The 27984-nt window shown below is 39.7% G+C and overlaps 1 protein-coding gene across 4 annotated transcripts; it reads right to left on the bottom strand.

The window, feature by feature from the left end:
* Nucleotides 1-9: 9 nt before the first annotated feature.
* Cstf2 (cleavage stimulation factor subunit 2) lies at nt 10-27984 on the bottom strand. Of its 4 annotated transcripts, XM_037199460.1 has the most exons (16): nt 27763-27984; nt 26550-26628; nt 25977-26146; nt 25312-25448; nt 24673-24792; nt 24421-24558; nt 20680-20800; nt 18326-18391; nt 17218-17280; nt 14759-14818; nt 13961-14102; nt 12911-13095; nt 12405-12697; nt 6267-6392; nt 5375-5500; nt 10-2610 (listed from the first exon to the last, which is right to left on the bottom strand). In XM_037199460.1, the coding sequence occupies exons 1-15, from the start codon at nt 27818-27820 to the stop codon at nt 5378-5380; spliced, it is 1881 nt and encodes a 626-aa protein (XP_037055355.1). In that variant the 5' UTR covers nt 27821-27984; the 3' UTR covers nt 10-2610; nt 5375-5377. The 4 variants fall into 4 exon arrangements, with proteins under 4 accessions (XP_037055355.1, XP_037055356.1, XP_028730846.1 ...); XM_037199461.1 differs by lacking the exon at nt 14759-14818 and having other exon boundaries at nt 27763-27983; XM_028875013.2 differs by lacking the exon at nt 18326-18391 and having other exon boundaries at nt 27763-27983.

Genomic DNA, 27984 nt, shown 5'->3' with positions numbered 1-27984 from the left:
TAAGTAGGGTGAATTTTAAAATATTTATTGAATCCATGATAAAACAATCATAAATAATAAACAACATAAAATTACCAAGATTCCCACTCCCATATCATACTCACTAGGTACATTGTTAAACATGATCTTATCCAGTGTGACCAACAGTTTACATTTCTTTCTTTTGTCAAAAAAACTGAAAGGTTTTCATCTTTGCTTATTGAACAATTTTGCTTAATTTCCCTAGGTTTTCCATCTAAAGTATATTAACTGTAATCAAATTTGCATTATAATCAGAAGCCAACTATATTGCCATTTTGCATTGTTTGAAGTAACTATGAAGGCCCAGCCTATATCATAGGATAACTTAATTCAACAGAAGCTCTCCATTATTTTTGTTAAAGGGGTTTGTTTATGATGTCTGGTATAAAAAGAAAATAAAGAATTTATAATTTTGGCTATTTTCCAGGTCTTTCTGAGGAATCATTCACTGAATGTCATTTTTTCCCTATAAAAATGTTTATTTTTCCTATCAACCAGGACAATAACCACATGATGTTAGTCATGGTGAATCACAAGAAAAAGAACCCCCAGGCTCCTCACAGGGAGAAAAATCCCACACTTCAGTGTGCTCAGACTGTTGAACTCACAGATTCGGCAAACTGAATCTAGACCACCTATTTTCTACCATTAATTGACCAAGAGTGAACAAGTTTACATTTCCAATTATCTAGCAACCTATAGCTTGAAGGATTAGCAGGATCAATTTTCAGTCACTAGTCTGAACATAATAAACACAGGTCATGAATATGGGGTACCTAATTGTACTATTACACCAGTAAAAACACTGGTGAGTGCTTCCCTAGGGATAAATTGGGGTGCCACTGCTCTTGTCAGTTTATTCACCTCAATGTCTGCTAACCACATTAAGTTTAATGAGGCTTTGGGAAAATGCACACTAGGATTTCCAGGAGATAGTTTCTATTAGACAACTGCTTACCAAATAACTTCAGCCTCAGGAATCTTGATTGGGAATTGGTTGTGTAAAACCCAAGTTCCTAACGAGAAATATTTTCCTCAAGATCTCTGTGTCTAAATATATTGGTACTTTAAAATCATGACAGCTGCTCGAATCATCACATCACTGATTATTTATGCAGGAGGCAGAGAAGGTAATGGAAACACTGAACTGCATGCATAATTAACATCACAGTTGAACTTGGGATAAGTGGATTAGGCAGGGAGTACTTGCTGGTTGGCACTTTTCTTGATAGGTTATACTGTGACATACCAGCAAATTTTCATTGTAAATATATGGAAACATCCCTCAATTTTAATATCTTTGCATTTTTTGGTTTGGCATGTAAGCAATGTTATTATGCTTCATATGCCTAGTAATGATTTTAATTCACCTGCTCATAATTCTAACACAGAGGGTAGGGTTCTGAGAATATTAATAAGCTCACAATTAGTTCTAGTAAATAAACTTTACTAATTATTAAGGCAACTCTTCAAAGGTCTTGAGGTTGACCAGGTGGAAAGCAGCCATGCTCCTCCTTAATGCCACCATGGGAGAACAAAAGGCAAGGTGACCTGCAGGTTAGCACAGGGTAATGGCACTAGTCCTCTTCCAAGTAGGTAGTACTTGGAAAAAAGTACTTGGAAAAAAGCAGGCAACCCTAACAGACAATCTGCCTTCCTGTGCTCTATACTTGGTCCTCTTAAAAGCCTTGAAAATGTCAAAGTTTTAGGGTTTTCTGTTTTAAGTTCTTAGAATAAATTTAGTTAGAGGACAGGGCTGAAAGCTTTGTGATTTTTTGAAAGATGGGATAAAATGTATTTTGTTCACTTGATTTTCCTTATTAAATTTGAACACGTGGAAAACCAGTGGCTTTGTAAACTTGTAAAGTTGGCTACCTAGACAGAAGAGCTTTACAACAGTCTCTCAGGTTGTTAACACACACTCAAACCAGTGCCAAAACAACCTTTGTCTTAACTCTGAGCTATGTATGTTCAGACCTGCTACTGACCAAACACCACATTTTGGTAACTGGATTGTCCTAAACCAAACGCATTTCTGTGGTATGCTCTTTGCCTGTTTGCCTTCTGGCCAGTTTATAGTTCTAAACACTTGCTTTTTTCTCCCAGAAAACTCAGAGACTCTAGAAAGTTTTCAAAGGGCTGAAAGCAAACTCAACAAAACACAAAGTTCCTGAAAACATTGCTTCTGAGAAATACTCACATATCATAAAGAAGAATAAATGTTTATGCTAAAGTAAGAACAGAGCTACGGCAATATGAGATTAAAGGACAATGTGCAGTAAGGGTAGAAAACATACCTAAGCTTTTGCCTTGGTGTTTAGCTTCTTAAAAGCAAAAGGGTTATGTATATCAACTTGCGGTATGTGAAAATTGTGTTCAAAGTTTACTTAAACTTTTTTGTTACAAAAAATATACAAACTAAGACAACAAAATGAACTGCTTTCATTTGGAGAAATGGTGATGTGAGTCCTCCACCTGGCAGCAATGTGAGTCATCGGGGGTTAGGATGCAGAATTCACCATGTTTTCAACATTTCAACAATGTTATGGAATTATATTTCCAGATTTGTTGCCAGGTATTTTTGAGAACCTGTAAGAAAAAGTTCGGAGAAAGCCATTACAAGTGGACTTCTCTTTCCTAAACACCAGGAAAAAACAATTACCCCCATAAAAAAGGCACACAAAAATGGACTGATGGGAGGGGAGATGTGCTAAAGATCAAACAGCCAGTATCTGCCTTGTGTCCTGTCTCCTCACTGTCCTTTGTAGCAGGGTTTCTCAGCCTGGACATTACATGGACATTTTCAGAAGAAGTGAGGAAGATGGTCTGTGCATCATTGTGTGATGTTCAGGAGCATTTCTGATATCTACCCATTGAATGACAGTGGCATACTAATTTAATAATTATTAAATCAATATTAGTATTTCTAATAGTTGTGACAACATAAAATGTCTACAGAAATCGACAAATATATACCATGGGCAGGCAAGCCTCCCTTACTTCACAACTGCCTTCCTTTCTCTTTCTCATATGTGTATATATGTACATGGGTGCAGAAGCAAGAAGTCCAAGTCACCTCAAGTGTTAATCCTTAGGATGGCCATCCACCTGGGTTTTAGAGACTGGGTGTCTCACTGGGACGTGGGGCTCACTGATGAGGTTATGCTGGCTAGTCAGGAGGTCCCAAGGATCTTCCTGTCTTCACCTCTCCATCTAAGATTCTCAGAGTGTGCCACTGCATCCAAGTTTTCATGTGGGCTCTGGGGTCTGAACTTGGGTACTCATGTTTGTGTAGCAAGCACCTTAGGAACTGAGCTGTCTCTCCAGTCCAAGAACTGGAATCTCCAATAGTGATTGATAAATAACACTGTCTGTGATGGGAGAAAGGAACCAAAACTCTAAGTTTAGGATGGAAAAAAAAACCCAATGCTTCAGCTACAATATGCATAAATAGCAGTAGAGAGTTAACTCATATAAAATTACAGTTTGCGGCTTCATATCCACTGGTATAAATTACTGAGTTGTAAAAACTGAATATAGTTTGTAGTCTAGTTCACAGTAATATACCAAGGCCTGGCCTTGAACTACAAAGCAAAAATATAAGATGCTATCATGAGGTCCTTTGTATTATTTCTCCAACTTCCTATGAAACTATGATTGCTTCAAAAGGTTAAAATAAAAATCCTGTAAAATCTTGCCCTGAGGTCAATATGCAAGGCAAATGAGATATAATTAAGAGTACACAATGAAAGAACTTTCAGTAATAATTGTATCTTCACACTCTTAAAACCAGTAATTTTTTAAAACTGCAGAGAATGCCTTTTCTGTCATAATATTTAAAAGTAAATGCCTATGAATATAGTCCATATTTTTAATGAAGAAAATAAAATTCTTGGGATATATGGAAGAAAGGTAAAGTAGGATATACGAAGAGTCTAGTTATTCAACCACCTATGATCACTTCCAGTTATAGCAGTCATTTAAAGTATGAGTAGATACAATGCATATTTGCAGTTTGGAAGCCTTGAAATCACTACAAATACAGACTACAGTACAGTTAGTAAGACTGCTAATTATCATGAGTTCACTGTTACATGGTAACATGTGTGTGGGAATTATAAGACACACAGGGTTAAAAAGTAAAAATTCCAAAGAAGACATTCTAACAGGTATTAGGACAATATGAAATTTAAATTGCTTTCAGAGAACAGAATTGTTTATGAAATACAAAGAGGGAAAATACTTTTGAAAATAAAACAATATTTATATAAGCAAGTTTGGCCACAAACTTGTGAGGCAAGTTGGATCCTTCTTACCTGACAGATGAGCAAGAAAAATAATGGTACTATCCAGCTATCTTTCAAATGTAAAGAAACAGATGTTGACAGGGCCATTTACTACTTTAAATGGCTTGTAATAGTGAACCATCAAAATATTCATCACAAGGGCTGGGATATAGCTCAGCAAGTATAGAGCATTCCTCGAATGCATGAATCCCAGATTTGCTCTCCAGTACCTCAAAAGCAGCGTGTGGTGCTGCATGCCTGTTATCTTAGCACTTGGAAAGTGGAAGCAGGAGGATCAGAAGTTCAAGGTCATCATCAGCTACATAGTGAATTCAAGGCTAGCCTGGGCTATATGAGACCCAAACACACACACACACACACACACACACACACACACACACACACACACACACACACACTACAAAACAAAAAACTAGAAGCCTAAAGAGTAATATGTTATTGAAATACTTTGTATTTCCTCCATTTTGAAGGAATGGCTTGGAATAAAACAACTAATCATGCAACTAATCATGGAATGATCCACACCAAACTTTGATAGGTTCTGCTGCGGGAATGAGATTCAGGAAGCAGGGTCTTTCACCTTTACCTACCTACCTTCCTTTCTATCACTTACATTTATTTATTATGGGCTCCCACTGCTACTGTGTGTGTAGAGGTCAGAAGATTAGATTGAGGAGAGTTGGTTTTCTTTTCTACCATGTGATTTTGTGGATCAAACTCAGTTTATCAGAATTGGCAGCAAGTACCTTTACCTGCTAAGCCATCTTACCGGCCCTACCTTTAACTTTCTATATTCCTATACCTTATTAATTTTGGGAAACTGACCCTATATTAATTTCATCATTAGAAAAGGCTGAAAATAATTCAACAACTGAACAAATGTTCTACAGTCTTACCCTATCCCCAGAGATGCTGACTACTGAAGGGTAGACAAAGCCTAGTGAAGACTGGAGGCCTCAGAGAACATTATGTTGTTAAAGGTTGAAGTTGTGTACTTCTAATACAGAAGGACCTAGTTCTGCCCAGGGACCATTCAGTCAGCTCACCTTTCAAGGTGCCCCCGTGGATTTCTGTATCTGTTCCTTTAAGATTAGGATACTCTGCCTCTGCTCAGGAGGCAGCATGGCAATCTGGTCTGCAGTGAGTTGAAGGACCTGCATAATCAAAGCAGCCTGCACAGAAGAAAGGAAGATTGTGAGTTTCAATGATGAGAAACAAAAATACCACCAGCTTCTGCCCAAAAGCTACTGTCATAGGAAAAGGAAGGATTTCTCTTTCTCTCTCTCTCTCTCTCTCTCTCTCTCTCTCTCTCTCTCTCTCTCTCTCTCTCACACACACACACACACACACACACACACACACACCCCAAACTGCAAGCCAGAAAGAAAAAAGGAAATGGTGAATAAAGGCACAATGAAGCACAAGAATAAAGGAAAATACCTACGCTTAGCTGATGCAAAGAGATGCCTCTGGAACTCAAAGTTCCTGCATACTAAGATGGCATCTGTGAGCCCTGGGAACTCTTAAGTTTTTAGCCCTATTTTGAGTTATCCCCTCACAAGTTTAAGTCTTCCCATCAGACACAAGCTCCCAATAGCCAAGTATAACAACAGAAAGATAAACTTGTGGTGAATATGCTATTTTTTTAAAGTATTGGTAGAAAGGGGAAGCAGAAAGGAGCTTTGGATTTTTAGGTCAGTTTGGCTTTCACAGGAAAAAAATTGACATTTATAGATGAATCTGAAATGTAAAATCATATTCACTTAAAAAGTTTAGAATCAGGTCCCCAAAATGCTCAGTCAAGATCATTAGAGAGTTCTAAGTTAGAGTAAACATCCCTTTCAAAAGGACTTTGAAGACCCAGGAACTTCACTGTAAGTGAAGAGATCAAAAAGACTACATTTGTGCACAGGGAGGCAGTCAGACAGTGCTGCTTACCTTCTCATGATCCTGGGGTGTGACTTGGCTCTGTCCAGGACTAAAGCCACCAGGTTGGCTTCCAGCTGGCATGGTCGCTCCTTGCATGGTTGCTCCTTGCATGGCTGCTCCCTGCATGACTGGGACCTATGGGTATAAAGAAAGGAGACAGCATACAGAATTCCTGATGTCCATGGAACCTCAATACAGTACCAATCTTGACACAGGTAAGAGTGAAAAGAGATTAATGATCTAAAGATCAGCTTATACTGTTAGCGAAAGCAGAAGGCAGTGTTTGGTTAAACTAGATCCACTAGCATACACATCTTCGCCCACCATCACTAACAAATAATACACAGTGCAGGAAGGGGAAATCAAATTAGCAAAATTTAGCCAAATATGCATAGGGAAAACTAGGAGCACTGGAGAAATCAATGCTCAGAGTAAACACAAGTAAAGCCAATTGACTTTACACAACTATATATTGCTCTGCTGGAGAAGCGATGTTCACACTACTACTGCCAACCTCTAGTTCAAGTATACATTGGTAGTTATTCTCAAAGGACTATCCCACAAAACAGATGGTCAGTTTCAGAGAGACAGAAAGGAGATAGGAAGGTCTCTGGGGGAAAAGAAGGTATTAGCCCAACATTTGCTTTTTAGAGATTTCTTAAAACAAAAACTTGCAATATCCCTTTTAGTGCTCAGATAACCAATGGTGTTGTGAATCTTTTTAAGCTTGTTTTGACTTTATGGGTGTGAGTTTTTTGCCTGCATGTGTATCTGTGCACCACATGCATGCCTAGTGCCCATGGAGGCCAGAAGAGGGTACTGAATCCTCTGAACTGGAGTTACAGATGGTTATGATCCACCCCATGGGTGCTGAGAACCAAACCCAGGTCCTATACAATAACAAGTGCTCTTAACCACTCAACTATCTCTCCAGCCCTTGTTTTTTTAGAGCTTTCTATAGAGTACATTACAATTGCTTCCTGTTTGATACAGACTGAGAAATACTACTCAAGTTAGAACAAAATGCAGTTAGAGCATATTTATTGGTATTTAGAATGGTTAGTGAGTCCAATCCTTTGGAAGACAACCAGAACCCAAGGAAAATGCCTCTATACACCTACTATAACTAACTAGATGTACTCTATACCTGTGTGATGCTCACACTCAGGCTCTTACCTAGAGTTTAGATACTTTTATTGCAAATAAATCTTTACCAAGCTTGTTACATGCTTTCCCAGATCACAACCAGGGAAGTATAGAGAAACACCTGTCAGGAACAGATGATGTGGTTAACAATGTGAAGAAGCAGGTGACAGTCCATCAGGAAAGGGAACAGATACCCCACAGGACAAAACTATGTTTTATATTAAAACATAAATAATAATGGATCTATTTTCATGTTAATTTTGAGGAATCAGAAATGATTTAAGTATTTTTTGCATTTTACTTAAGAAAACAGGAAGCATAAATTATACTGAGTCCACTCTTTTTTCACTAAAATAGTTCGAACAACTTTTAGAATAGTTCTTTCACTGTGTGTGCTGGCCTGAATAAGAACAGCCCCCATAGGCTCATAAATTTGAATACTTATTTACCATGGAGTGGCACTATTTGAAAGGATTAGGAGGTGTAGCATGTTGGAAGTAGTGCATCACTGGGGGTAAGGAGCTTTGAGGTTTCAAAATCTCATGTCAACCCAGTATCTCCCTCTGCCTGTGGATCAGGATGTAGCTCTCATCTACTTCCCCAGCACCATGCATACCATGCATGCCATGCCTGCTGCCATGCTTCCCACCATGAGGAGGATGGGACTAAACCTCTCAAATTGTAAGCAAGCCATCAATTAAATGCTAAGAGCTGTTGTGGTCATGGTGTCTCGTCACAGCAACAAAACAGTGACTACAACATAAATTGGTACCAGGGAGTGGAACATTGCTGTGACAGGCCTGATCATGCTGCTTGTTGGCAGAATATGGAAGAGTCTGGACTAGAGAAGTGGACCATTCTTGTAACATTTTGGCAAAGAATGCAGCTGTTTTTGCCTGAGTCTTAAAAATCTGCCTGAGGCTAAATTGAACAGTTTTGGATTAATGACACTAACAGAGATTTTAAAATTGCTAAATATTGACTGTGTTATGTGATTGTTAGTGGCCACTCTTAGGCAGATATAAAACGAAAAGGAGTAAGCTGAGAAAGAAAAAATATAAAATGTACAGTTTGAGGAGAAAAGAAGCACTAGAAAGTGTAATAGAGCTAATCTCAGTGCTCAAGGAGATAAAAACTTTAAAGAAAAGCCTGATGCTAAATGGAATAAAGGGAGTGGTGACCTCAGGGCAAGACCCTACCCAGCTAATCTTCAATTTGTGAAACAGAATTAAGGAAAAGCTTAAGGAGTAAAGGAAACAATCAACAACAAAAAGCTGATGCAAATGTACATGAACAAGGAGGTCTAATTGCAGCCCCATCAAGCAGCAGAACTTGGCAGCTTTGGCCACAAGTCAATGATACACAAAAGGGGTTATAGAATCTCCCTCTGAGGCTAAGGAAAGCTGCTGAGGCCAGGCATGTTCAAGGGTGTCCTTGTATGGAGGCACAGAGAGGCCATTATGTGAAACTGTGCAGTGAAGCCTGGATTTCATTGGAGACTCCAAGATGTTGAAGATGTCGGACTCGTGGGATATCTGCCAAGAAAAGCTGCAGACTGGGTGTGGATCCGGCCCAAGAAAGAAGTGTGCTGCAGTCAACACGGCGGAAAGGAGTTGGAAGATCTTATGATGTCTTTGGCATCAGACATGGGGATTCAGAGTTTGGAATTTGCCCAGTTGATTTTCAGTCTTGCTTTGGTCCAGTATTTCCTTACTATGCTCCCTTTCTTCCCTTTTGAAATGGTACTATATATTCTGTGTCAGTGTATATTGGAGGTGAGTAATTGATCTTTTTATTTTTATTTTATGGGTTTACAAGTAAGAGACTACCATGAGTCTCAGAAGAGACTTTGAATTTTTGAACAGTGTTGAGACTGTGATAGACTATGGGGATTTTTGAAGTTGGACTGAATGCATTTTTGTATTATGATATAGCTATGAGCCAATGGAAGCCAGGGAATCAAATGTGGTAGTATGAGTAAAAATGCTCCCCACAGGCTCATATGGTTGAATGCTTATTTACCAAGGAGTGGCGCTATTTCAAAGGATTAGGAAGTGTGGCCTTATTGGAGGAAGTGGGTCACTGGGGTGTGGGCTTTGAGGTTTCAAAAGCGCCAAGCCCAGTATCTCCCTTTTGGCCTATGGATGAGGATATAGCTCTCATCTACTTCTCCAGCACCACGTATGTCATGCCTGCTGCCATGCTTCCCATCATGGTAATAGAACTAAACCTCTGAAACTGGAAGCAAGTCCTCAATTAAATGCTTTCTTTTATAAGCATCACCACTGTCATCTCATCATGTCTCTTCACAGCAACAGTAACTAAGACACCTGGAATACTCATTCACCTGCATCAGCTCTTTTCTTTTTTTTTTTTTTTTAATTTTTCGAGACAGGGTTTCTCTGTGTAGCTTTGCGCCTTTCCTGGAACTCACTTGGTAGCCCAGGCTGGCCTTGAACTCACAGAGATCCACCTGGCTCTGCCTCCTGAGTGCTGGGATTAAAGGCATGCGCCACCACTGCCCGGCGCATCAGCTCTTTTCTAAGACACTGGGTACATGATGCAGTGGCACACAGAGGCACTTAGTCCATCCAGGGACTTGTGTCAACCTTAATGATCTATAATGGATATGAACCACCTCTGGCTACACTCACTTAGGAATTTACTAATACTGATTAAATACCAATCTGAGACACTGTGGTATGAAATAACTACCCAAAACTTGCCAGTTGAAGTTTCCAGGAGTACCTGTACTAGGCAGATAGGTACTTGCAAGACTGGCCACATACCTTGGTTGGCCCAAGACAGTTCCAGTCTATGCTTTTGTCTCAGAGTAAATTAACAACACTCATTCTTGAATGTGTTCTTTGTATGACAAATTACATAACCACCCTAGTAACAAGCCTTTTAGTTAGCTACAAAGCTTCTAACTGCATGGAGTGGAGTTAAATTGAAAACCTGATTTAAAGTGATATATGAAGGCCATATTAAGTTAAAAAAACAAACATCAAAAAAAGGATAACAGTAGAAAGCTACACTAAAAATACCAGGTAAGCCAGATGTGGTGGTGCATGCCTTTAATTCCAGCACTCCCAAGACAGAGACAAGCAAATCTCAGTGAGTTCAAGGCCAGCCCAGTATATACTGAAAGTTCTAGGTCAACCAGGGCTACATGAAGAGACCCTGTCTCAAAAAATAATCTAATAAAGGCAATTGTCTATCACAAGTGGGAAATATACAAGAAAAAGTGAGGTTCCAAACACAACACTTTTATAGATGACTGGGATGTATTATTTATATATTTACTGAATTATATGGCTAAAAATGTAAAAAAAGTATCAATTTGAAGTTCTTGTTTTTTCTACCTTGGATCTAATTGGCTTTATAGACTTAATAAAAACTATATTGGTGTGGGGATATAGCTCACTGGTAGATTTAGCATTTGTGAGGTTCTAGGTTGAATCTTAGCATCACAAAACCAAATTAAAGAAAAAACACAACAACAAAAACCCTAGCATTATAAAGTAATGAATTCAAGCACTAGCAGAGAAAAAGGAGCCAAGATATTAGCCATCATTTTCAATGTCTTTTTCCATGGAATCATCAGGAAAATTACATAAGCACAGTGTGTAGTTACTTGGTATTTCTCTCCTCAGCTAGTATGCCAAGAATTTGCTGATCACACTACTATATCCCTAGTACTATGCTTGGTATTCAGTAGATGCTCAATAAATTAAGTATTGAAAAGATGTATAAAAAACACGTGTGCTATGAGACTATTGACCATAGTGGGTGCAACAAGAATCAACGCCCACAAACTTTTTTTTAAAGCAAAACTTGAAATATAACAGAAAATAATTTTTATTCTATATATACCAAGAAAAAAAAAAGTCACATTTTTATCTCAAATTGAAGAGGATCAGGCAAACATCCACACACAGAGACACATACACACACACAAGTAAGACAGAGGAGTAAAATAGAAGAGCAAGCTATATCCTTGTTCAGTCATTTTTTTTTAGTGAGGTGAAGTCACCGGACTTTCCGGCCTTCAGCTTCCAAACTTATAAAATGAGAGCACTGGATGCTGGACATGCTGCATTCTAGTTTTGATATTTCTCTCTCTCTCTCTCCTCCTTTTCCTCTCCCAACCCCAATACACTGGAAGATACAGAAACACGTGAAAATGGGAAGAGAAATGGAAAAATGAAGGCATCAACATATAAAAACTTGGGAGGATACACACATTCTATCTCCCCCCACAAGCAACTGGAGATGATAAATGAGGAGGTGACTACTACAAAGTATCCCATACACACAGCTGGAGTGAGCCAAGTGAAGGAGACAGAGACAGACTGCAGTTCCAGAACTGTATGCAGATTGCCTTTTCTATGCCACTGTTCATTTAGATGCTGTCATGACAACAAATCCACACAGGTCTCTGCCACCCTGAGATAATCAAAATGAACACAACTCCTCAAATGCTCTAGTTCAGGGTTGCACACTATAATCATTTTTGAGGTTTTTCAAATGGTCTAAGATCTGTACAAGTGTTTGTTTTGGAGGGGGGGGGCTTTGTATGTGATGTTGGTTTCTATACCCAGTGTAGAGTACTCCTTGACCTATACATTTTCATTTTCAGAGATTTTCTGAATTATCAGAGACTAGAACACTCTTCTTCTAAGGGATATGAGAAAGTAAAAGGCGAGCCTAGTCTCTTCTTCTTCTTTTTTTTTTTTTTGGTTTTTAGAGACAGGGTTTCTCTGTGTAGCTTTGCGCCTTTCCTGGAACTCACTTGGTAGCCCAGGCTGGCCTTGAACTCACAGAGATCCTCCTGGCTCTGCCTCCCGAGTGCTGGGATTAAAGGCATGTGCCACCACCGCCCGGCTAGTCTCTTCTTTTTAACAAGCAGATTCATTTAAGTCAGAAGTCAATAAAAATCAGGCTCAGTAAGCAATTCTCAAATACATTAAGGTTTTATGTAGATGCTACAAGTATTACCTGTCTTGTTCCCTGGGGAACGACAGCCCCCATGTTCATTGGATTGGGACCTTGGATTCCACTAGGCATAGGTCCTCTAGGTCCAGGTACTGGGCCTCTGGTATCCATGCCTCTGGCTTCCATGGCACGGGCTTCCATAGCACGGGCCTCCATGGCACGAGCCTCCATGGCACGGGCCTCCATGGCACGAGCTTCCATGGCACGGGCCTCCAACCCTCTTGCATCCAGTCCTCTGGCCTCCATGGCTCTGGCCTCCAGCCCTCGTGCATCTAATCCTCGGGGATCTCTTCCACCTAGAAAGTTTTAAGAAAACCAGTGTGTAGCTACTAATTTGTAGTCACATCTCTCCTTACCTATGAGACTGTCTCCTTTCTAGTTTATTAGATTTGTAGGTAAATTGTAAAAAATCTTGCCAAGACTCTTGTCCCATATTAGAGCTGAAGAGAGCCAAGTTCTTCATCAACCCATGGCTACTAGTTGGAGTTGTAATGCTGTTTCCCCCTTACCTCTGGCATCCATGGGTGGAACCCTCTGATCTAGCATGGGTCCTCTTGGCTCTGCCATTAAAGGTCTGGGCTCAGCTAATGGACCTCCCCTCATATCATGTGGGGGTGGTCCACGGCCTTCATGGCCAGGAACATGGTGCATGGGTGGGCCCTGATGAGGTGGTGGTGGTGGTCCCAGGTAAGCTCTAGAGATGAAGAAAAATGACATATTATAAAGCAAAATGTACCAACATTGAAATGTCAAGCAGATCAGTATGCAAACATCTAACAGAAACTGATACAAACATCAGTAAATAAATGGTAATAAAGTAACATCACATGGATCAAAGGAAAACTATAGAATGTAAATTTGTGTGTTCTAGAATTTCTTATTTGGCCAAGGCATTCAAAATTAGGGAAGAATTAATGAATGCTTATTACATGTACAATGACTAGGCAGCATAATGCTTAGGAATGCAGGTTCTGGATTCAGACAGAATGGTTGAAATCTAGGTCTCACCATTTATTAGCTGTGTGATAGGGGTCACTAACTTAACCTCTATATGCTTTAGTTTCTTTACCTATACAAAAGGACTAACAATCCTCATTTCTAAGGTTATATGGATTTATCTGTCTATCTTTGTGGGGCTGAGGATTGAAGCCAGGGCCTTGCGAATATTAGGCAAGTGCTCTATCACTGGTGTTACACCCCCAGCCTAAGGTAGATTCAATGAGGTGATTTAAGTACTTAGAGAAAAGCCAGAGGTATGATCCCCACCATCAACAACTATTGCCATTAATAGTACCATTACCTCATGTTTTCCTTGGTTAGGTATATAGTACTAGAATTTTCAATTTCTGAAAATATGGTAGTCATAGTTGGCTCAAAGTTACCTTCTTAACTATACAATTATGCTTTAGGAAAAGTGCTTAGACTTGGACAGTAGCTACAGATACTTATGTATATTTGAAGTAGGCAAACAGGTCCAACTCTGTTCCAGAAAGAATTTGCTTTCAATGTAAGGAAAATTTCCACCTTCTCAAGCTGTTTCCTCCTACATCAGTACTTACCTAGGCTCTACCTCTCCAGTCACAGTCATTAAAGTGCCTCCCCGTGGGTCATTGGGGGCATCTCCTAACAGACCACGAGGAGTTGGGACGTTGGCAGGCAAGGCTCCCCTCTGCATAGCTGCTCTGGGGTCTTGCATTGGCACTGACAAGGAAACAAACATGGAGTTAGTGCTGTGAAAGACACATAAGGAAACAAGAGATGACTCTATACCACTGACAACGTAATTTGGACACCTTAGAGTGGGTGAAACCTCACCACAGAAGAATCCTCTTGCAGCTCAAGAACAAAAGCAGGATGTAGGCAGAATCTGGCCATGTCAGAGGTATGGATGGAATTATATAAAGAGCGAACTGGGGAGCAACCTGCCAAGGACGAGCATGTGACCTCAAGAAACTTACAATCCCGGTTTTCCTTCTAATCAATCTTAGTTTAAGGACCAGAGTCACAAAAGAGAGATAGTGTCTTGGCATATGAACACTGCCATAGCTCTGCAAGAACCTGCTGCTGTCTCCTTACAGACTGCTATTCCATCCAAGCCTCCTGACACCAGTAGGGAGGAAGCAGAGCCTCGGACAGATGCTCATATCATCCATGTTCTCTGCCCTGTGTGAAGAGGTCAATCTTAGGCTTGTGGCCTCAAGAGAAAAAAAAAACACAAAAATAACAAAACCAAAAACCCCAAAACACTACCCTTTTGGGGTTCTGAATGTGAGGATGACTGCCAAGCAGCTCTTTTCCTCTCAACATCCCACCCTGAACACCACAAGCAAAAGGAAACCTGCAGATACAATGGGTACCTTGAACTCGCTCAATTGATGCAGGCCCGGCGGGTCCCACGGGCGAGTGCTGTAGGGTTCCTAGGTGAGCAGTAAGTTCAAAAGGAGAAATAGCAGACACTTAAAATAGCTTGAACACACAAAGGAACATACACATATGGAGACTGGAGGTTTACACATGTCAGTAAAAAGCCAAGAGTTTGTTAGTTTGCCCCAGCCTATAAAACTTCCTAAACTACAAGAGGCCTTTGTCTTATCCAACAGTTCCACTTTGACCAGGCATCTTTCTTAAGGGAAAACCTATGGGCTGGCTTACTTAGGCAAGGATAACAAGCAATTTTGGACTCTCCTTTCTGTTGCTACAGCATTTTATTTTATGTCTTCCTGTACATTAAAAAAAAGAAATAAAATAGAGAAAAATGTATTTTCAGAAGCAAAACATAAAGAAATTTCCATGAACATGACATGAGATTTATCACAGAGTCCATAACAGAAGTGAGGCAATACTAGTTTTGTCTTACTTTAAAGTCTAAAAATTTCTGTCAAAAAATATCAAATGGGTAAATGCAGCTGATGAACTTTAGATGAGGAAAGAGAGTATCACTCTAAATGAAACAGTCTACTACAGCAAGTCTATGATTATAAAAAAATGACAAAGATTAATGAGCCGACAAGGCAACCAACATTAAACAACTCAGGAGGTGGGAAAGCGAGAAGCACTGTCTCAAATACCTGTCACAATTACAAATGTGCACACCAAACAAGGATTCCAGGCAAAGACAAATCTGGTCCCAAATGAAAACAGTTTCCTATGCTGGATACTGAAAGAAATTGCTAAAACTCATCTCACTTTCATCTTTGTGTCAGCAGATCCTTGATATACTTTCAAAATTTGAGTCAATTCCTTTTGGTAATTCTTAGCAGAAAGATGGGGCTAAACTCCAGTAGGAAGAAAGATGTCTGATGGAAGTATGCGGTAAACAGCTGAGGGATTCACTGAGACTAATGGTCGAGGAAGAGGGAGAGATGTGACTGATGGAAGCCTAAGCCCTTCTCACTACTGCAGAGACACTTTGGGGTAGATGTCCTGACAGTAATGGGATGGCAGTACACAGCAGCACAGAAGCATGGGATAGAGGGAAGATGACATGTTTGGCCAGAAGTTTGTCTTGTTGCCATTCATCTGATAAGTTTAGACTCATCATTTCAATCACCAATCACTGTGTACAAACCATGGGCCTGTATCTTAATATTTTGCTTTTGAAATAGGTTTCTCTTGTAGGGAATCAGCTAAGAAGAAAAACATTAAGCCCCTGTGTTCTTGTCCAAATCAATCTATTCCCAACACAGGAGGAATCTAATGAGTAAGTACAGTATTTTGAAAATTCATTCTGAAATTAGCACTGGCAGTATAGAATAATGGGAAGAGGGCAGATTTTGTTGTTATTACTTTCTTTTTGGTTTTTCGAGACATGGTGTCCTTGTGTAGCCCTGGCTGTCCTGGAGCTCGCTCTGTAGACCTGGCTGTCCTTGAACTCACAGAGATCCACCTGCCTCCCGAGTGCTGAGATTAAAGATGTGTGTCACCACTGCCCAGCGAGGGCAGATTTTAGATTCAGAGATTTTAATTTTTAAGTCAAAAGAGAAGAGCACCAGATTCAGGCCATAATACTCAGATATGAGTATGCACTTACTGCATCCCATTGAGAAACTTAATACTCCCGTGCTTCCATTTCTTTACCTGTAAAACGGAGGCATTGCCACCCAACTCCCGAGGCTGTCTATGGAAACGGAAGTGACTGAGTATTTACAGTATACATTCAGTTTCCTTTTTTCTATCATCATCTTGTTTTTAATCAAACTACTGTATTTTATTTTCTTTCAGACTCCAATAATATGAGAAAAGAATGCAGATTCTGGAAGGGTTGCTGCTCTTATATAGTGTTTTTGCCACAGTACATGAAATACTTTGCAACTATGCTTTACAGACCTCTGCTTTGCTCCCAGTTTGCTAAAGGGTTTACATCTTGACATCTACAGACCCAGTCATATACTATACTCTCACTATTACAACTTCTTATGAAGTCAACAGCTATTCACAGATTGAGAACACGCTAGTGGAGTTGTAAGACTGTCAGGAAACAAAGGATGCATTTGTCACACATCACTGATTCTTATAGAGCTAGGCTTCGAATAGCCCCTATGGAAAGTCTGGACCAATAGACGTTTTGCTGACCATAGAAACATTCTACATCTGCAGTGCCCAGTGTGGTCTTCCTTAGCACGTGTGGCTACTGAGCACTTGGAATGCGATTACTGTTCTCAGGAAATAAGAACATTAGACGTTACTTAAATTGAACTTAATTTTAATTAACTCAATCTTTAAATTGCCACTGGTGGTTAGTGGCTGACACATTAGACAGTGCAGATATGGAACATTTCCATGTTCAGTATATATGCAACAGATATTTAACATTTACCTTGTCCTCGTTCCATGGGCACCGGTCCACCTCCTTGCATTCCAACTTGGGCTTGCATGACTCCTAGAAAATAAAGGGCAGGGGAAAAAACATAAACTGAGCCTGTAGAAAAAACAACAACAGTGGCCGAGTTTACAAATGTCATCATTTTCCCCCACATGGAGAAACCTATGATGGAAGGTGATAACTACCATTCAGCAATGCAGTGAAACAGAAGATGAAGTCTGTCAGTATGTCACACTTCAATGACAAGTGAGTTCAGGAGTATTTCATCTCAATTACCAAAATTGTGGCAGAAAGCCCTTTAAGGCAGGAAAACAATGCCTCTTACCCTCAAGACTCTTCTCATGGGAGGCAGTATGACTCTTAGGGTATTTTATAAATGTGTGGGTATATTATTTAGTTATGACAAAGCTTTTGGGGGGCACAGTTAACCCTGAATGAGATGGTACCAGGAATACTAGGTGGCCTACAAAGTATGAGATAGTCCCACAAAATCAAGACTGATCTTGTGTCTGAAAAAAACTTTTAAATGACTCACTGAACATTCATATAAAGGAAAAGTTGCCTGCTGCCATCTCAACCTAGAATCTGAGTCTGTTGTATTTGTGAACACAAAAATCCTATGTGCTGCTGTTTTTAGTATATAGACACACTGACTTCCCTAGAAATGCAATACTGAGTATATTATGGAGACTACAATTTGTTTTAAGAGTTTTAGTATGATTTTTCACTATTTAGGAAAACCACATCAAAGTCCTTGTGGTATATGAATTATCAAAGCAAACATCACTGTAACTGTCTAAATTTTTAGTTTTTACATTAATGGGCTAGATGTAAAAACCTATTACATTTTGTTTTCTAACTCTACCTGGACATTTATATATTAATTTTTAATCATAAATTAACTTTCTTTTATTTTCTGTTTCTATTATAATTAGGGCATAATATTAATTTTTTGAAGTCATGTTACAGAGGCGGTATCATCTGTGCACTACATTTCAGGACAGTAAAGCCACTGCAAAATATCTATTATAAAAAGGAGAACCTATGCTCTACACTAACCAGATGGGGTATGATGACTACTATATAAAGAATAATCACGCACCACAAATCCTTGACTGGTCCCTTCCACATAGCAATAATTCTGTTTTCTCCAAAGGAGCAAGATATGCTGTTGAGTGGGGATAAAAGGCAAGCTGATTTGTTTGCAGTTCATGGATACTTCCTTAAAATAGAGAGTACACATCACATTGTCCCTATCTCACTAAACATGCTAAGCACTAAAAACGTTATGGATTAAGTGCCCAGAGAACTGGGTGCTAGCCCAGCTCTTGCTACTAAATAACGGTGATTCTGAACAAGTGACTCAATGAAAGTACTATATTCCCAGCTTCCTCATCTGAAAAATGAACAGGTTGTTCCAAATAGTAGTCCCCAGAAGGTGGTCCCCAGTCAGACAAGCCATATCACTATCAACCAGAAAAATGTGAAAACTGCAAATTCTCAGGTTCTGCACCTCAGATTTATTAAATTATAGTTTGGCAGCAGGGACCATCGATCTGCATTATATAGGTCCTTCAGGTGATTCTAACACATATTAAAGTCGGAAACCACTGATCTAAATGATCTCAAAGCTTCCTTCCAGCCATAATGTTCCATTCCATTGAATCCAGACCAATTACTAACACAATACAAAGGTTTAGGATCTGAGGAAAAGATAGCAGAAGGCATTATGAGCATAATTTCTCACATAAAAAAATCATCACATAACACCTTTTATTTGTAAAGGCTAAATCCCCAGTGGTGGAACTGGTTGTCAGAATGTAGAAATCTTTCATGCTGTACTACTTTCTTGAAAGATTGAAAACCTTCCTATTTTTGTCAAATATTGTCCTCTTCTTTGAAACTTGACACTGATGGGTGTAAGTTTCATTTTATTTTTACTTAATTTGTAACTCCCAAACTATAAAGGAGGCTGTTTTTGCTGGTCATCTGGTTTTGCTTTTACAAAGCTCTTAAACAGTTTCTTCCTGCACTTTTCTAAAGGTTGTTTTTCCTCTTCTTACCAATTTTCAAAGACTGTAGGATAGCACAAAAAAATCCCAAGAAGTTTTAATGAATTAATAAATACAAATACTATAAGCTCAAAAACATCTCTTGAGAGTTAATTATTTTAATTTTTTCGTTATACTCAAGTTTTTGGTTTTTGGTTCTTTGGGGAGGTGTTTTGATTGCTAAGACTTTTTTGTGCTTGGTGCTGGGGACTGACATGGTAGACAAGTGCTTTACCACTGAGCTGCACTCCCATCTTCATTAATTTCCATTTCTTGTTGTCTTGTGCTTTATTATTTTTCTAATTAATTAGTACCAGTATGGAATTTATTTTTTAGTAACATAGGTATTTAGAATATTCATTTTCTTTTAGGCACCACCTTACTCTTTCTCATACCTATTTGTATGGCATATGAATATATATTACTATTGTTTTAAATTATACTATTAGAATTTTTATTTTCTCTTTAAATAGCTATAGTATGTTTCTTAATTTTCCAAGTAAAGATTTCTTCCCCCTCACCTTTTTTTCTTTCTTTCTTTCTTTTTTATTTTTGAGACAGCGTTTCTCTGTGTAGGCCTGGCTGTCCTGGATCACTCTGTAGCCCAGGCTGTCCTTGAACCCCCAGAGATCCGCCTGCCTCTGCCTTCCAAGTGCTGGGATTAAAGATGTGTGCCACCACCACACCTCCTACTCACCTTTTAATTATTTATTTCTAATTTTATTGGTTTAAAATCAAACAATGTGATCTATAAAAAATCTCTACTGTCTCAAATTTGTTAAATTTAGCTTATGGCTAAGTACATGGTCTTTTTTTTTTTAAAAGATTCTATGGTCATTTGGAGAGGGGCATATACTCCACACTTAAGCCAACAGATGTAAGGCTATCTCTAAATATTAAGTGGAGCTTGTTGGTCCTATTTTCTATTGAATATGTCTAGCTAATTTTTATTCACTGGGACAAGATTACTCAACATGTCCAGAGAGGGTACTGATCAATAGTCTACATTAGCATTTCATGACAATGTAAGTACAGAATTGGAGAACAGATATTTAGAAATCTCTATGAATTTGACACTGTCGTGACATCCAAGTGTATGTCATACCAGCACTTAAGAGCTCATTTAGCTGGGATTGATGGCATATGCCTCTAATCCTAGCACTTGGGCATCTGAAGTAGGGGGATTTGCAAGTTTGAGGCTAGCCCCAGCTACACAGCAAGACATTTTCTTCCAAACAATACAAAACAAAGAAGAAATCATCTAGTTTCCTCAGCCTAGAATACATGGTATAGCTACACATATACTTTATATCAAGATCCTATTAAATAATTGGCTGCACTTCAGCAGTTGCTACTGCAAAACCTCATCAAAGTAACACAATGGTAAAGACTCTTAACTGATTACCTGCAGGGGCTAAGGAACCAGGGCCAGGACCTGCTACAGCTGCTGTCATTTGCACTGGGGCTGGAACTCCACCTGGCATAGAAGCTTGCATCAGAGGTGCACCATTAACATGCATTCCACCCTGACCAAGAGAAAAACAAGTGTGAGCATCTCTCTGCAGACTCAAAACATTTAGTCTATGGCCTTAAGTTTCTCTTAAAATTGGTAGCTCCAACAGTCTGCCAAATAGCGTTTTTGTGTATGTCTTCTATAGCATTAGGTTTATCGTACTCTGAATTCCACAGAAGCAAACTGCAGTATGTGACTTGCACCTGATTATGTGAATGCAGTTAAGATGGAGCATATGCCTGCCTAATGTAGAGACTAGTGTAGGAAATGAAGTCTTATCCATGTGGCAACGCAGCAAGTAAAACCATTCTTGACTTCACTCATTAGCACCTAACAAGAAGAGTTTTTAAAAAAAATGCTTTTTACTTGACAAAAAGGGGACTGAGACTTCAAAAAAAAAGTCCTGCTCATACTCTACATTTTTATGAAAAAAAATTTTCCAAGCTTTAATATCTTCTGTCCTTGGATGTAACTTTCTTGGGGGTATGTGTAAATTTGTAAATTTTTAAATGATACATTAAACTGCCTGAGAGAAAAGATATGCAATATCATTCCCTAGAGAACTACTCACATCTTTGGAATGTGAATAACTGCAAAGAATAAAGAGTTTTAAAAGAATCGAATATATGAGCACCAAAAAGAACAAAGTTTGGAGTCTGAGTTCAGTAGTATCCCACTTTCTGCATGTCTCTGCAGTCTGTGTATAGTACATTTTAGTAATCAAGAAGCGAGGAATGGGATTCAGAGTAGAGATGCTGCTCACATCCGCTGCTTCTTAAACCAACAGCAGTGGTTTTACCTGTTAGATCAAGTCTAAAACAGCATGGATGTCAATGGATTGTGATTGGTCCACATGTTCAGTCCTGAACGCATCACTGTGAGTAGTGATGGCAGAGGGGAGTGTAATGTACTAGCACCCTGCTTTCTTCAGATACATTTCAAGACCTCCAGTGGATATTCAAAGCCTTAGATATGTTTTAACTTGTCTGTATATAACACTGTTTTCCTCCACGGTTCAATTTAAAGGCTTATAACAATAACTAAAAAATAGAACTAGAGCAATACACTGCAATGAAAGTTCTATGAATATTTTAAAAATCACATACAGTTCACTATAATCAAAACTATACAGAAAAGAGGAAAGTGTACGGTGAGGTGGTTGAAACAGGTCATGAGATTAGACTAGGTTCAGATCCTAATTTGCCATCTATGACTCTTTTAGACTGGTTAGATTTTCAGTCTTAATTTTCCATTTCTGCAAAATACTTATCTAGGACAGGGGCTGGAAAACGAATGCTCACTGGCTAAATTCTTCTTTCATCTTTTTCGCTGTTGTTTGTTTTTTGAGACAAAGTCTTTCTATGTAGTCTTGGCTGTTCTGGAACTTTCTACGTACATCAAGTTGGCCTCAAACTCAGAAATCCAGCTAGCTGCCTCTGCCCCTCAAGTGTTAGGATTAATAGCATGTATCACCAAATTGGCTAAATTCTTTACCAGTTAAAACATTTTTCAAGCCAGGAATAGTGGTGTATGCCTTTAATCCTAGCACTCAGGAGCCAGCGACAGGTGGATCTTTGTGAGTTAAGAGGTCAGACTGGTCTACACAGCGAGTTCTAGGACTGTCCCAGAGCCATATAGTGAGACCCTGTCTAATATATTGTATTTTTTTCTCAAATTTCTTGTGTTCACATATACACCCCAGCATGTGTGTGGAGGTCAGAGATCAGAGGATAACTTGTATAAGTTCTCGTTTTCCATTATATGGCTCCTGGGGATTGAACTCAAGATTGTTAAGTGTGGCAATAAGCACCTTTCTCTACTGAGCCATCTAGTTATCCATCCATCCATCCATCCACCCATCCACGCATCCATCTATCTAGTGTGCATGTGCATATACTATGGCACACTTGAGGACAATTTGCAGGAATACATTTTCTCCTTCCACAATGTGTGTCCCAGTGATTGAACTCAGGTTGTCAGTCTTGACAGCAAGCACCCTCATTTACTGAACCATTTTGCAGGCCCAGCCTTTGTTTTTTTGAGTCAGGGTCTGAAATAGCCCAGAATGGCTTCAGTTTTGCTAGGTAGTCAAGGATGAACTTGAACTCTGATCACCTGCTTTCCTTCTAAGTGCTGAGATTATAGAGACTACCATGCCTGTTTCTATAAGTGGTTTTATAACTAAGGTTTTCCTAGACTACAGTCACATACTTTTACATATTATCTCACATTACAGAGACAATACAGCTTGTAAAGCCAAAGGTATTTACTACCTGAGTTTCTAAAGAAAATGTTTACAAATCTTTGCCCATTGGATTCATCTACATTATTTACCTCTACCAATCCAGTAGGTGAAAAATGGTGGCTTATTTTAGTTTATATTTTTAGAATGAATAATTAATTTCAGTTTTGTGAACTGGTTATACCCATTACTCATTTTGTTTTTTTTTTTAAACTAATTTATGGGCTTTTTGCTTATGAAAATAACATAAACAACATAACCACTATTTTTCTACTCCTTAAATAACTACTCAGAATTCTTATATGCATTTAAAATGGTTGTATTTGGGCTGGAAAGATGGCTCAATGTTTATAAACACTTGCTTCTCTTGCAGAGGACTTGGGTTCAGTTCCCAGCACCTACATGGAAGCTCAAAATGGTCTATAACTCTAATTCTAGGAAATCTGAATCCTCTTCTGGCCTCCTTGGACACCGCATGCACATAGTGTACTTACACATATGCATAAAAACAACTACACATAAAATAAATACACATACTTTTATATATTGAACTATTTTGGCATTTCACTTAACAGTTTGAGAATTTATGCTGATAGATACCCATATGGAGAATATTCCCATATTTACTTCATTTTACTTTCTGTATGCCATTATATTTTTTAGTTATTTGTGTTGATACCACATATTCTTGCCTACCTTACTGTATGGCATTAGGTTTCTGAAAGTCATTCCTATTTATACATGTAGTTTACTGAACTGTTTAAAGTTTTCCATTGGATCGATATACCAAATTTTCTCCACTTTTCATTAATGAACATTTCATATGTTTAATATTTGCTATTATCATATGGCAATAGACATCTCTGAGCATGACAAAGTACTCTTTATTTACAATTGGCCTTTTTGTACATCATAAATCCCTTTTCCCATTTAGTCTTTAGTGTTTACTTCCTTTTCTTTACAAAAATGTCAACCTTTAGATGTATTAAATTTTTATGTCTGTAGGGATACAATCATGCTTTTGAACATATGCTTTTTCCATTGTTACTGCTGAGAAGGAAGACAGTAAGAATGCTTGCCTCATTCTGCTGCTATGAAGATTTAAATGAGGTAACATAAAGGATGTTGAAGTGATAACCACAGTGGCAGGTATATCCACAAAAAATTAGCTTATTAGAAAAGGGTTCACAGGAAGGACCTCTGTTTTATTAACTTGGAACAGAATCTACATTCTTTCAGGTGGTATGAGCTCTGCAATCTGGAAATTGCTTTTACGCCTAAAAATTTTAATTACCATCTCTGAATCCTGCTGTTTCTTCTCTCAATATTCTCCTGGAAAGAAAATAACATTTTAAGACAGATTAAAAAAATGTTGTGGAATAAAACCCTACCAAAGATTGAGCCTGAGGGGCCTGAGGATTCTGCTGGTTCATTGAAACATTGGGTCCTGAGCCAGGCCCAGCAACATGGACTGGCTGAGGGTTGCCTGAAATCAGCGTTGGGATATTTGTCTGGCGATGCAGAATTTTCTAAAAAGTGAAAAGATACATCTATGAGCTGTCTGTTTAATAAGCCAATCAGGCAGTTCCTATACCACTCAAAGAATACCCTACTATTTCCATACCAGAACCAGAAGCACTCACCAGGGCAATCTCAGGATCCACAATTCTCATCACTACCTGGGCTTGTAGCAAAGCATAAGCCAGCTGTGGATTCTGAAGCAACATGTTTCGTGCTTCCTGGGGACTATTCTGGACACAGAGCTGAGAAGATAAGAAAATTCACCTTCAGGTTCAATACTAAGAATCTGAGAACGGTTTGAGCCATTCTATCTCATAAAGGTAATATCCAAGGTAATCTGAGTTACTACTGACTTTCTTTTTCAGACAGTGCCTTATGTATCCCATTCTGGTTTTGAACTGTGACCCTTCTGCCTCAGCATTCCAAGTGGTGGTACTAAAGGCACGCAACACCATGCCTGGTGATTTAGCATGGATTTTGACACTGAACAAAAAATCTCGGCCATGGCAGGCAAGAAGAGTCATTTATATTATGGTAATATCACTTATGGGCAAACCTATAATTTAACATCTACAGGGGGCATAGAAACACAGCTGGACTGTTGGGCAGGTCTGTTGGTGTATAAAAATAGCTTTGTGTATAAAATGTGGATGAAATAGTGTCTATAGACTCAACTACTTAAGCTCAGGGAATTATGCTCATTAACCCTTGAACATCTGATGTAAATGGTTTTGTTTGTAATCTAATGCCCCCCCCCCCACCTTCATTTGCTTCATCAGCTCAAACATCTGTTCTGGCGGAAGACTGGCAACTGCTTTGCTAATAGATTCAGGGGCATCCTCGGGGCTGATGGTCTCTCCATAAGGCGACTCAATGACGGGTGCACCAGTGCCAAGGCCTGATTAGGAAGAAAGCACAAGAAAGTCAGGAAGGCAAAAGAACCAACTAAGTCATTTCAAGTGTCTATCTTCCAGGGTTCTGTTAGCACCCATCAATAACTGCAAATTCTGGAGCTGGAAAGTAAGCCACCCAAAAATGTCGTTTCAGTGAAGCAAAGTGACAGTGTATCTTCTGTTCTTAGAGGACAGCTGGGCCAGTGATGCCATTATTGATTTGACAAATCACTTCAGAAGAGAAGCATTTAAATAGCAAAGACGTTAATTTCACCATAGGATTTGTGGAAATGCCTTTAGGCTTGGTGAACCTGAATTTCCTTTAAAGTGGAAACCAACTCCTAAGAGAACCGAAGGATTTCTAAAGCCAAGCTGCTTAACTGTACACATCCTTCACTCGGGCACCTGGGGTCGTAAGAAGCTTTTCATCAGCTAACCACCCCAGTGTCTTCTGAAGCATAATCACAAATGAAGAGGTTGCACGGCTTCATCTTCACTAACCTGGAATGCACAGGGCTTGGATTGGTACTCACTTTTCAGTTCTTCCTTGTTCTTCTCACTGGCAGCGTTATCCACTCGGAGTGCTCGCCCACTGAATTCGCGCCCATTCAGGTTCCGCATGGCACTAAGTGCTGTCTCTTGGTCTTGGTATTCACAGAAGCCATAGCCCTTTGGTTTTCCGGTTTCCCTATCATATACCAATCTGAAGAGCAAAACCAGGGATCAGGAACAATGCTACACACACACAGGCTGGCTTCCTGCTAACACTGGCATGTTCTAATTTAGCCCACAGTAAGATACCCTTCTAAGCCAGGTGTGGTGATACAAGCCTCTGATCCCAGCACTGTGGAGGCAGAGGCAGGCCAGCCTGGTTTACCGAGTGAGATCCAGGACAGCCAAGGCTGTTACAAAGAGAAACCATGTCTCAAAAAAACAAAAAACAAAACAAAACAAAACAAAAGATACCCCTTCTAACTCTGCTTTTGTATTTTTGAAACAAATCTTTCATGTAAGTCTGGATATGAATTATAAAGCCTGTGTATTTACTTTAAAATCTGTGGTGATTTTTAAGAATCCCTCATTTAGTTCTTAAAAGAGGATCTCACCTGAAACTAACAACAGGCCCAACCTCTGAGAAGATGTCCTTCAGTTGTTCTTCAGTAGCTTCATAAGGAATGTTTCCCACTAAGGAACAGATAACACATTCAAATGCTGCGACGTGAGCATGTCAAGAGGAGGCTTTCCATGTTTATCAATAAATATGCAACAACTGACTGGACAGCATTCACCAAAACCCCGCTTCCACTGTATCTTTTTAGATCTCATAACACAGCCAGAGACTAAATAAATAAAAAAAAAGATGTCTTTCAAACAGTTCTCACATGGACATATGACAAACAGGATGCTTTCCTTAACTTTGATAAAAATAAATGTTTAAGCACTGGTATTTAGCCGTAGCCCTATAAGTTCGACCAATGACTACTAAAAATATAAATTAAAGGGGATGGGTTCGTGTCTTCATTTCCATGTATACACACACTTATGGAGGAATAGCCATGACTATAGTGGAGGATGTTTAAAAATTATTCTGAACTGTTTTGCCATGTTTCTTTCCAACAGTGCTTCGTGCTCTTTTTGTTTTGAGAATTTTCTTGTGTAGCTCTGGCTGGCCCTGTTATGTAGCCTAGGCTGTCCTTAAACGGGAGGCTATTCTACTGCCCCCCAAAAACGTGCTTTAAAAGCAATGCACCTATTTGAGAAGTAACTCGTTGAAATCCTAAGAGTTGCTTAGTTTCGCTTCCCTAAAATCTCCCCGGGCTTTAATCATTCATTCATTCATTCATTCATTCGCAACCCACCTCAAGATGCCAGGTGGCCGCTACCACTATGGTTGGATGCAACGTTACAAGTAAAAAGCAAGCGGTATTACGCGTTTATGAGAGGGCGGAAAGTGGACTTAGGGTCGATGGCTTCAGAATAAAATCTGTATTTGGGGCTAGGAGAAGCAGCACGGAACAGGGACGCTCTGTTTCCACGCACCTTTCCTCCTAGAAAATAACTGAGAATCATGAAGGGGAAGAAGCCGCAGGCAAGGCAACCGCTCGAGTCTAGCTCCCTGAACCACACTGCGGAAAGCTCCGACACCTCGGAGCCGAGGTGGGGGTGGAGGGGGGGGTGTTTGCCCACGAGTACACCAGGCTGCCGCCGCGGCAAAGGACAGCAGCGGACCCGCGCGCCCGCCCCGACCGACACCCGCTCCGGCTGGGGACCGCAGGGGACGTCCCTCCCTGCCTGGTGGCACCCTCGAAATCCTCTCACCGAATACTGAACGCAGAGAACGATCCACCGCAGGGTCTCTAACAGGCAAACCCGCCATGGCTCACCCCCTGAGGTGGCTTCCGGTGCGCCTAAACACACTTCCGTGGGAGAGTGAGGCCCGGGCTGAGCACGCCTCCGTCCGGTGGGAGCCGGAAGCACCTGGACGGAGCCGCCGGGGCGCCGGCTCCCCGCCTCACGTTGCGGGTTCCCGCCTAGCGTTTT

Source organism: Peromyscus leucopus, chromosome X, assembly GCF_004664715.2.
Source record: "Peromyscus leucopus breed LL Stock chromosome X, UCI_PerLeu_2.1, whole genome shotgun sequence".
NCBI classification, from domain to species: Eukaryota; Metazoa; Chordata; class Mammalia; order Rodentia; family Cricetidae; genus Peromyscus; species Peromyscus leucopus.
This window is presented reverse-complemented; position numbering and strand designations above follow the sequence as displayed.